Raw genomic sequence first — 12,158 nt, 5'->3', positions numbered from 1 at the left:
TTTTGCCTTTATTGTCTTCGAAAATAGATTCAAGAACCCACCTACCACCCCTAATGCAGAAATGGTTTGGTCTTTGATTAAGGCGCTAAATAACACGGCACTATTCCATCATAACGCTTCGACAATAAGCATGCGAGCCCGTTTGCCAACATGCACAAGTCAGGAGCAAAGAAAAGAGAAAAAGAGATGAAGAAGCCAAGAGCCTCAGGGGCTCACTGCATAGATATTTTAGAAAAGATTTCGATGATGCAGCAGGTGGTGAAGGCAGTGGGGCAGCTGAGCCAGGTAAGACACAGATAACTTTTTTCCAGCCCCGTAATGTAACCCCAGCACGCGCGACGCGCCATTCATAATTATAAAGTAGGGGATAGCAGGGTACACTGAGTGAACACTGAAATGCACAGGGCATTGAATTATTTCATAAACATATCGGTTTAATAATACTGTGTTGCATATATCTCAATGAAGCAAAGAATAGCACATTGGCCCGCAATCATATCCAAATGTTTTAGGCATAGTTCGAATTACGTGGGAGCCAATGGGAGCTGAGCTCCCATTCCCTCAGGCTCCCATGAAAGAAGCAAACTTAATTTTCTGTGGAAGTCTCTCAAATACGTCATATATCACCATAATAAGCTTGAATAGCCTATATCACCATATAAATATAAATAAAACTCGTTTCATTTCCGATCACCATGCAGCCATAACTTTGTATTGAACGTGTTATTAAACCGCAACATGTACGGCTGTACTTCACCACCACACCACTATGCGCGCAAACTGAAATTTGCAGCCTGCGAAATCGAATGTGAAGTTAAGTCCGAAGAAGACTTGTCCTCTATCTCACAACGATCTTCCTTTGTTTAACAATATATATATATATATATATATATATATATATATGCAACACCGTGTGTGCGTGCGTGCATGCGCACGCCTGTGTGTGAAAGCTGTGCACTGCAGTGCGCAAAAGTGCGCTGGTCCAGGAGAGCGAGTATGCATTGCTTTTTTTTTTTTAAATAGAGACCCCCATAGGGTCAAATTTATAATTCGAACCCTGGTTTTAGGCACGCTTGCTGAGCTGCGCTGAGCTGGACTCCGGTTAGCTGAAAGCCCGTGGAACGCTGCCTCTTGTTAATTAAACCTTATTTTGTTGGAAATCATCCCGTGTAGATACAACGGCATGTGAAATTGCCAGCTAGATAGAGTTTAATGTAACGAATGGGCTATAAATGGGGTGTTTTGAGGTTAGTCTGTTGCAAAACATTAAACTTTCACTTAGACTGGATACTCTTCAAACAATTCCCTTGCTCAAGTGAAAAATGATAGGCCTGTATGAAAAGCGCAATTAATGAAAGTAGCCTAATAAGCCCTAAATGAATAAAACAACCTCTGTTTTATTGTTGTTGCTTACACGTTAAGATTTTGAAATCTTCTCGGTCCAGTTCTATATCCAGGGAACGTTGTAATCCTTTTGGTTTATCCGTAATAAACGTGTCAGCCCCCAGGTCAGATAGGCTAATGTTACGTGGTTGGGAGGGTGTCAATTTTTTTTGTAACATTCTAAATCGAGTACGGAAAGGATGTTTATGAAAAACAAGACAAAAAAATACACTGAAAAACTCACTGTATACATCACTAGTGGTGATGCTTCTATGTTCAGATTTTGGGAAAGCCATAACTCTGTTCTCATTGAGGCCCGGTTCCATCCCGTAAACAATCATTTTGGTTTATCAACTACCTGCGCTCAAACATGTCACAGGAGAGGCTCAATGGGCTGGCTATGCTCTCTATAGAGCGCGAACTTGCAAAGAAGCTCGACTTCAATGACCTTATTGACGACTTTGCCACAGCAAAAGTCCGGCGCATTGCATTTCGCACCTGAATAGTTGCAGACTAAGGAAATGTTCAGACTGTATATATGTTGAAATAAAATGGTTGACTGTTATAACGGGCTTGGAATACCTGTTATTTAAAGGTTGGAGTGAATGGAGACTGTGAAAAGAGGGTTTGGGTGTGGGTGGTTGCTGTGTGGCGATGTGCGTGCGCGCGTGTGTGTGTGTGTGGGGGGGGGGGCGCACTCAGATTATTTGGGGGGGGGCCCACTCAGATTATTTTGTCCCGGGCCCAGCCAAAGCTGTCAACGGCCCTGACTGTCAGTATTGTTATGTTATTTTTTTAAATTACATTTTCCTTGTATTTTTATGTGACATACTAGTATCTTACTCTTATCTGTGTCAGTACTGTGTATGTGTTATCTAACGGAGTTAGATTTAGTCAAAATCTGTTAATTTGTGTATTTTGTTGCCAGTAAATATCACGTGGTTACAGAAATTTCTGATTAGATTTTTAGAACTAGAAGTTGTTATATGTCGCATATACATTACAGCACAGTGACGCTCTTTCTCTGCATGTAACCCATCCGAAGCAGTGAAAACACACACACACACACACACTCTTAAAATTCTACACATACAGAGAGAGAGAGCGCAGTGGTACCCAGGGATTTTTTTTTTAATTAGAAGCCTTTATTTGATGGCTCTGTGTAACAGAGGGAAACGGCGTATTAGTGTGCCGGTTATGTCACAATCAGTTATCCGGTTTCAGTGAAAATGGCTGCATCCAGGTAAGCCTATTTTTAGCCAGATCATCTCGTTATCTCTAGCCGCTTTATCCTGTCCTACAGGGTCGCAGGCAAGCTGGAGCCTATCCCAGCTGACTACGGGCGAAAGGCGGGGTACACCCTGGACAAGTCGCCAGGTCATCACAGGGGCTGACACATAGACACAGACAACCATTCACACTCACATTCACACCTACGGTCAATTTAGAGTCACCAGTTAACCTAACCTGCATGTCTTTGGACTGTGGGGGAAACCGGAGCACCCGGAGGAAACCCACGCGGACACGGGGAGAGCATGCAAACTCCGCACAGAAAGGCCCTTGCCGGCCACGGGGCTCGAACCCGGACCTTCTTGCTGTGAGGTGACAGCGCTAACCACTACACCACCGTGCCACCTATCTTAAAGGTGATTATCATAAATATGTTTGTAAGTAAATTGTAAGTAGATAAATTATGTTTAATATGAACACAACACACACACTCTACACAAACACCATAAAGCAAAAAGTAAAACATGGTTTGATAAAGTTGTATTTATTTTCTGGACTCCAAAACAGTACAGGTTCTCTAAATAGAATGGGGATCCATGCAATTCAAACCTCTAAACCCTAATATTTATAATTCTGTGTAACATATTTAATAGTATCATGTAATAGCACTAGAACATTAATAAAATATCATGACATGTAAATAACATTTAATATTAACATGTACCTAACATGTTTTAGCCAACTCTAACAAAACAGGAATGCCTTTTGTAAAATCATTGCAAAGATACAGTAATGTGAACAGAAGTAATAAAGTAAAAGAAAGTCTCCAGCCTTAAGGGGTTATCCTTCTAATGACCTTTACTAATTAGAATTCATTTATGAGACAGACAGTTAAAACTTGGACAAGATCCGGCTTGCTTTTTTTAGACGCTCCAAGCGGTCCCTCAAGTTCTTCCGACGTTGAGCTACACTAGAATCCTCTCGGATAAGCTTCTCTGCATTCTGACATCCGATCATGCTCAACATGGCAACCTGAAGCTGAATGAAGTACTGGTCCAGCATATGGTACTGCACTATGAGGGGCACCTGGTTGGCCAGACGGTCAGAGGTGATCTGACACACACACACACACACACACATGCTATATTTTATATTTATATATTAGTTGATAGTTCAAGCAAACAGCATGCAGTTTCATAGAAATAGTAAACTGAATGTTTGCATACCATGAAATAGGCATTCAGGTGCTGAGCCATCTCCCTGACATCAGCACTCACTTGCTTGGTGATGATTTGACCTTTTAAGTTAATAAATGTCCTACTAGGGTCCGGTTTCTGTTTGACAGTCTCTAGCTGGTGGCTGTAGAGACCATCTTGTGAATAGACAATTTTTTCCATTTTAAATTGAGAATGTACTTTCTTTAGGGCTTTTCCATGCTCCTGCTCAAGCAGATCCTCAGTTGGCTCTTTAGCTGCCCTCAAGAGGTTGGGAAAGGACTCAAAATGGGAGCCGACCACCTTGTTCACACAGGTGTGAACAATATCTTACAGAAATGAGAGGAAATAACAAAGACAGTCAGGAAATTGTAACTACAGTAGGACAAGCAGATTATGGCAGACTTGTGCACTGACTCATTCAACATCCCTGTTCTGGATGTAAAAAATGTAGATCAAATAATGTTTCATGTTTCAAAATTAAACATATCTAAGCCAAGATACAGCAATAGGTAATAAGCTGCTCTACACTGCCAGTAGCCAGGAGATGGCAGCATCAGCACACAACCATGAAGGAGGATTCAGTAGCCCAGAATCTTCCAGGTTGATTAACCTGGACTTCCTGCAGCTGCCAGGCAGGACACTTAAAGCCAGCCTATGACACAGCACTTTCTCACACCTCTGCAGGCAGTATGGTATGTCAGGACTTTGCCCAAGGTCAATGACCGTAGAAAACATGGACAACGTCTCATCTCATTGTCTCTAGCCACTTTATCCTGTTCTACAGGGTCGCAGGCAAGCTGGAGCCTATCCCAGCTGACTACGGGCGAAAGGCAGGGTACACCCTGGACAAGTCGCCAGGTCATCACAGGGCTGACACAGACACAGACAACCATTCACACTCACATTCACACCTATGGTCAATTTAGAGTCACCAGTTAACCTAACCTGCATGTCTTTGGACTGTGGGGGAAACCGGAGCACCTGGAGGAAACCCACGCGGACACGGGGAGAACATGCAAACTCCGCACAGAAAGGCCCTAGCCGGCCACGGGGCTCAAACCCGGACCTTCTTGCTGTGAGGCGACAGTGCTAACCACTACACCACCGTGCCACCCCATGGACAACGTATCGTTTCTAAAAAGTGGAGCCACCTCAGGTCTCGTGCTCTGGTTGGCTGGCTGCAGTACAGTTTTTAGCAAGAGTTTCAATGCCAAAATAGCCTTTTTTTTTGTTTTGCATGTGTTAATTTTCTGATCTAAACTGTCTTCCCATATGTGGTTACACTTGGGAATGACATGATTGACAGCCTTAGCTGGAAGAAACTGGCTGCAGCACTCACATCATGCCCTGTTTTTTCATTACACATACTTGCTAATTTGAAGTTCTCTGGACACATGCACTAATACAAACTATTAGCAATTTTATTAAAAACATCTGAAGCATCAAGAGGTTTAATATGAAAAGGCTAGTTTAATTGTGCTAGTTATCTTAAGAAACCTTTATTTGTGGGGCAGCACGGTGGTATAGTGGTTAGCGCTGTCGCCTCACAGCAAGAAGGTCCAGGTTCGAGCCCCGTGGCTGGCGAGGGCCTTTCTGTGTGGAGTTTGCATGTTCTCCCCGTGTCCGCGTGGGTTCCCTCCGGGTGCTCCGGTTTCCCCCACAGTCCAAAGACATGCAGGTTAGGTTAACTGGTGACTCTAAATTGACCGTAGGTGTGAATGTGAGTGTGAATGGTTGTCTGTGTCTATGTGTCAGCCCTGTGATGACCTGGCGACTTGTCCAGGGTGTACCCCGCCTTTCGCCCGTAGTCAGCTGGGATAGGCTCCAGCTTGCCTGCGACCCTGTAGAACAGGATAAAGCGGCTAGAGATAATGAGATGAGAACCTTTATTTGTCACATGCACATTCAAGCACAGTGAGATTCATCCTCTGTGTTTAACCCATCTGAAGCAGTGAACACACACATACACACACACACCCAGAGCAGTGGGTAGCCATACTACAGCACCCAGGGAGCAGTTAGGGGTTAGGTACCTTGCTCAAGGGCACTTCAGCCCAAGGCCGCCCCATGTTAGTCCATGCACATCTTTGGACTGTGGGGGAAACCAGAGCACCCAGAGGAAACCCATGCAGACACAGGGAGAACATGCAAACTCCACACAGAAAGGCCCCTGTCAGCCGCTGGGCTCAAACCCAGAACCTTCTTGCTGTGAGGCGACAGTGCTAACCACTACACCACCATGCCGTCCTAGTCTTATATCTATCTTGACAGCGATATTATTTCAGTATTAACAACATCCATCAATCCATTATCTGTAGCCACTTATCCTGTTCTACAGGGTCGCAGGCAAGCTGGAGCCTATCCCAGCTGACTATGGGCGAGAGGCAGGGTACACCCTGGACAAGTCACCAGGTCATACATGTCAACCTATACGGAATGTCCGTATTTTATACGGATTTGATTCAATAAACTTAGTATACGGGCATACAAATAAAGTTATACGGATTATTTTAAAAAACTTCAATATTTATTTAGAGCTATAATCAATTCCCACGATGATAAAAGAGCGCATAACATTTACAAACATACTGTACACCACAGAAAGCACAGACAGCCAGTAAAGAGTCTTATGAAATCGCACGTTATCTTGTGGTAGCGAGACTTCGTTCCGCTTTTGATCATGCGCACACCGCATTGCGAGAATCCCGGCAACCGTGAAGTAACGTTGTTTGAAAAGCGTATTTCCACCTGAGCGACTTTCAATAGCGACTGAAAAGATTCTGAATGGGCACTCCAGCAAAGAAATTCAAAACGCAATACAGCAGTAGGTTTCTCCCTGAATGGAAGGACCTTTTCAATGGCGTAATCCAACCGGCAGCCTCCAAAAACAACGAATACGCACACTGCACACTGTGTGTGCATGACATCAAAGTTGCAGCATCGGGAGTGTATGATGTGAAAGAACATTTCAAATCGAAACTACATCAGCGGAATGCAAGCCAAAGGCAAAATCAGCCACTGATCACAGTATTTGCGCGCTCAAAAACTGATATGCCAACAACTGGAAAAGACAGAAAACACAAGGTAGTGGGCATTTTAGTTCAAGTTAGGCAGTGCTCTGTTTACCCCACAGTAATGCTGACTGTGAGAGAGTTTTCTCTCAAGTCAGGAAGATACACACAGAGAGCAGAAAGAACCTGAATGCAGACACACTGACCTGGCCTACTTGCAGTGTAAGATCAACACAGCTAGACACTTGCTGTGACATGCAGCCTAGTGAGGTATTGGTGCAGAGTGTTAAAAAGCTGTCATGGAGTACAATTCAGAACATTAGAGTGACACTTTGTGTTTTTGTCAAACATTGGAGCTTTGTATTCATTCTGAAGGTTTATTGTTATTAATATTTAATAAAAAGTAACTGGGATATATCATTGTTAATTATCATTCAAATTTTAGGTAAATTATTTTAATTTGCATCTTATAAGGATTTTATAAGGGAAATAAGGATTTGAGGTTGGTTATACAGGTTTGATTGACCAAAGGTTGACATGTATGCGCCAGGTTATCGTAGGGCTGACACAGAAACAAACAACCATTCACATGTACAGTCAAGATAAAAGCCACCAATTAGCCTAACCTGCATATCTTTGGGCTGTGGGGGAAACCAGAGCACCCGGAGGAAACCCACACAGACACGGGGAGAACATGCAAACTCCACACAGAAAGGATCCCATCAGCCGCTGGGCTCGAACCCAGAATCTTCTTGCTGTGAGGTGACAGTGCTAACCACTACACCACCGTGCCACCCTAGCCATATATCTATCTTTACAGCGATATTATTTCAGTATTAATATCCCTTTACAAATTAGACAGTGCATCAAATGCATCAGAGAGAAAACTAACTCAGTTAGTTCAGTTGTTGATATTTACCAGTGATGTCTCTCAGTAATTGTATAGCAGGTTCCTCCAGTTCCTGTACATGTCCTCTGACAATGTTTTCAAAAGTTCTGTAATTAACAAATCCAGGAAGCTCCTTTCCCCGACAGGTCTTGGTGTACTCTTCAATTTCATCACGGAGGTTTTCCTGAACTGGAGAAAGAAACATGATAGAGAAGACATACTAAGTGTGGAAAATGAGACAATCCTGAAAGGTCTTTAAGTCTTTGATCAAACAGGCCCCTCAAAAAATGATTCTATTGATTGATTGACTAATTGCATATTCAGTTTGAGCAGAGAAGTTTTTCTTCCATCCAAACAGCAAAAATTATGGACATAACGTTTCATTTGTACATCATAAACATAGACAAACAAATAAACATATGGCTAATATGGAGCAAACTCTTTATTCAGGCAGCCATTCAGGTAAAGATCAGAGACTGTATTTGTGTGGCAACCTTTTGGCATTTTTTTTATTACACACACACGCACACACACACACACTAGTCCTAAAAATTACATGCTTTTTGGAAATGGAATTGGTCTATTATTTGCATGGAGCATAGCCGCAAGTAAAAACATGTCATTTTAAAATTTGGTTATTTGGTCAAAACAGAAAAAAATATATTTAAAAAGAATTCATTCCAATTCCACAAACAGAGTATTTGCATGCCATCTACTAAATACAACCCCGATTCCAAAAAAGTTGGGACAAAGTACAAATTGTTAATAAAAACGGAATGCAATGATGTGGAAGTTTCAAAATTCCATATTGTATTCAGAATAGAACATAGATGACATATCAAATGTTTAAACTGAGAAAATGCATCATTTAAAGAGAAAAATTAGGTGATTTTAAATTTCATGACAACAACACATCTCAAAAAAGTTGGGACAAGGCCATGTTTACCACTGTGAGACATCCCCTTTTCTCTTTACAACAGTCTGTAAACGTCTGGGGACTGAGGAGACAAGTTGCTCAAGTTTAGGGATAGGAATGTTAACCCATTCTTGTCTAATGTAGGATTCTAGTTGCTCAACTGTCTAATAATAATAATAATAATAATAATAATAAGTTCAACTTATATAGCGCCTTTCAAGAAACCCAAGGATGCTTTACAATTATAAACAAAGAAAAAAATAATAACAATAAAAAATAATAAATAAATAAATGAATGAATGAATGAATGAATGAATGAATGAATAATAAAAAATAAAAAGTCCACCAAGTAGGAGTCAGGATGTAATTCCAGAGGTGTAGCAGCCACAGTCCCACCAAAAGGTGCATGAAAACGAGTCCCACATCTCCAGCACAGCCGCTGTGACGCCGTCAGCAACATCGCTCAAACACCACGCCGTGGATCCACAAAGCGAGCACAGAAGCTCCGCCACGCAGCGCGCTGGTGTGTCCCAAACCGCCTGCACAGCTGCCACGACGCCACCGAGCAACATCGCTCAGAACATCACACCAAGCATTAAAGTGTGATATCCTTGTAAGTGAAGGATACGCGGACACAAGACGGTAGGTTTCTCTTGACTTTACTGAACACTTGTCATCACATGTACAGCAACACTGACGTGACTGATACTTGTACCCTATACTAACTCTATGTCCCCTAGGTTAGTCTCTAAGGAGGCATGGTTCCACCTAGTGGTAATATCTGGTAACACAATCCCATTTACTACAAAAGCACAGAGCGCTGGACAACCACGAATGTTAAATGAGCAGCGAGCTCACTGCAGTCCATAGCTGGAAGCGCAGGCATCGCCCACGGCGAACCAAGGCCTAGAGGGAACCAACGCCCAAAACTGGGTCCAGAGCTACACCACAACCGGCAGACAAAACACTGAAACAAACATTAAACTACACAAACACACAGAAAAAAAATTAAATAAAATGAAAATTGAAAAAGAAAATAAAAATTAAATTAAAAAAAGCTCTGGTGAGAAGCGGCAGCCAGAATGCGCACGACATACTCTCAACCAGAAACGGAAAAAAAAAAAAAGTTTAAGGTCTTTTTTGTCGTATCTTCCGTTTTATGATGCACCAAATGTTTTCTATGGGTGAAAGATCTGGACTGCAGGCTGGCCAGTTCAGTATCCGGACCCTTCTTCTATGCAGCCATGAAGCTGTAATTGATGCAGTATGTGGTTTGGCATTGTCATGTTGGAAAATGCAAGGTCTTCCCTGAAAGAGACGTCATCTGGATGGGAGCATATGTTGCTCTAGAACCTGGGTATACCTTTCAGCATTGATGGTGTCTTTCCAGATGTGTAAGCTGCCCATGCCACACGCACTAATGCAACCCCATACCATCAGAGATGCAGGCTTCTGAACTGAGCGCTGATAACCACTTGGGTCGTCCTTCTCCTCTTTAGTCCAAATGACACGGTGTCCCTGATTTCCATAAAGAACTTCAAATTTTGATTCGTCTGACCACAGAACAGTTTTCCACTTTGCCACAGTCCATTTTAAATGAGCCTTGGCCCAGAGAAGACGTCTGCGCTTCTGGATCATGTTTAGATACGGCTTCTTCTTTGAACTATAGAGTTTTAGCTGGCAACGGCGGATGGCACGGTGAATTGTGTTCACAGATAATGTTCTCTGGAAATATTCCTGAGCCCATTTTGTGATTTCCAATACAGAAGCATGCCTGTATGTGATGCAGTGCCGTCTAAGGGCCCGAAGATCACGGGCACCCAGTATGGTTTTCCGGCCTTGACCCTTACGCACAGAGATTCTTCCAGATTCTCTGAATCTTTTGATGATATTATGCACTGTAGATGATGATGATATGTTCAAACTCTTTGCAATTTTACACTGTCGAACTCCTTTCTGATATTGCTCCACTATTTGTCAGCGCAGAATTAGGGGGATGGGTGATCCTGTTCCCATCTTTACTTCTGAGAGCCACTGTCACTCTAAGATGCTCTTTTTATACCCAGTCATGTAAATGATCTATTGCCAATTGACCTAATGAGTTGCAATTTGGTCCTCCAGCTGTTCCTTTTTTGTACCTTTAACTTTTTCAGCCTCTTATTGCCTCTGTCCCAACTTTTTTGAGATGTGTTGCTGTCATGAAATTTCAAATGAGCCAATATTTGGCATGAAATTTCAAAATGTCTCACTTTCTACATTTGATATGTTGTCTATGTTCTATTGTGAATACAATATCAGTTTTTGAGATTTGTAAATTATTGCATTCCGTTTTTATTTACAATTTGTACTTTGTCCCAACTTTTTTGGAATTGGGGTTGTACCAGCTGGGACCTACTGAGACAAACTCACGTCTGTTAGCCTTGTCATCTAGTTGTTGTTTCCATTTTCCAAACTCTTTCCTGATTTTAGTAAAAATTTTGGGCTCTGAGTTTTGGGTGTGCTCCTCTGCCCTCATCACATCTGTAAGGACGTTGTTGAAGTTCCTGATTTTCTGTAACATACCAACACCAATAGGTCAAACGTAAACAAATCAAAGTACAAACATATTTTAAGTTCCTTATAAGGTTTTACCGCAATAAGAAAATTGTTTTTCTCAGTTTCATCTTGAGGAACTCCATCTCCAAGCTCTTCCAAATCATCAACTGTTTTCTCCAATTTGTCTTCGACTTGCTGGCGCAACTGTGGGAGTAATTCCTAAACAAATAAATAAACAAAAAAAGAATGAATGAATGAAACCTTGTCATTCTGTTAGACATAAATATAAAACACAAAGGGCATTATTGTATTTTGTGAGCTGTCTTACATTAATGTGATCTACCAGTTCCCTGGTTAGTCTCTCTGCAAGTACAGGCACTGTGGCTTTCCCTTCCTCCAAGAGAGGTCTAAGACCCCCCCCCCCAAAAAAAAATTCCCCACAGGAATAAAAAAAAAGAACTCTAAACTCTATTCAGATGTATTTTTTAACCTTTAAATATGTCTGAAATGAACCCTGGAAACGCATATTAAGCCAAATTTTGGACTAAAAAGCATTGGTGTTGTAATTTGTACTAACATTATCACAAATCTATGGCACGAATTTCAAGAATGTCAATCGTAATCAAAATTACATGACATATTTAATCCTTAACTACAGTTATTGATATATTTTATCTTTTGATGATTTTCTATAATGAATATCTCTTGCCTGAAATGTGGATGCTCCTGAAAAAAGACTTGCTCATTTTGGAGAGCTTTAAGCAGACTAAGATCCTCATTGATGTCTTGCTGGCCACGGCACTTCACAATCATGTAGCCCTTCTTCAGTGGGATCACCTGGTTATTTACTGTATTTACAACACTTTCCTCTGCACCCTTATCCACTAAGTCAGGTTTGGTAAGGATGCCTGTCCAAATGAATTGCATATTTCAGTAATGTCACCTTAGCTCAAAACTTGAAAGTGTACAAATTATCC

The 12,158-nt window shown here is 41.8% G+C and overlaps 1 protein-coding gene across 2 annotated transcripts in view; it reads right to left on the bottom strand.

Annotated features, from left to right (window-relative positions):
• Positions 1-3,175: 3,175 nt before the first annotated feature.
• mxe (myxovirus (influenza virus) resistance E) overlaps positions 3,176-12,158 on the bottom strand; it is a 45,347-nt gene continuing 36,364 nt past the window's right edge. For both annotated transcript variants that reach the window (XM_060929478.1, XM_060929479.1), the window contains exons 6-12: positions 11,891-12,089; positions 11,510-11,588; positions 11,278-11,400; positions 11,056-11,197; positions 7,761-7,919; positions 3,840-4,156; positions 3,176-3,726 (exon numbers count right to left, since the gene is read on the bottom strand). In XM_060929478.1, coding sequence (XP_060785461.1) covers positions 3,505-3,726; positions 3,840-4,156; positions 7,761-7,919; positions 11,056-11,197; positions 11,278-11,400; positions 11,510-11,588; positions 11,891-12,089 — 1,241 coding nt within the window. In that variant the 3' untranslated portion in view covers positions 3,176-3,504. The remainder of the gene's footprint in view (positions 3,727-3,839; positions 4,157-7,760; positions 7,920-11,055; positions 11,198-11,277; positions 11,401-11,509; positions 11,589-11,890; positions 12,090-12,158) is intronic.

This window comes from Neoarius graeffei, chromosome 9, assembly GCF_027579695.1.
Source record: "Neoarius graeffei isolate fNeoGra1 chromosome 9, fNeoGra1.pri, whole genome shotgun sequence".
Taxonomy (NCBI): Eukaryota; Metazoa; Chordata; class Actinopteri; order Siluriformes; family Ariidae; genus Neoarius; species Neoarius graeffei.
Note: the sequence above shows the minus strand (reverse complement) of the source record. Positions and strands in the feature narration are given on the sequence as shown.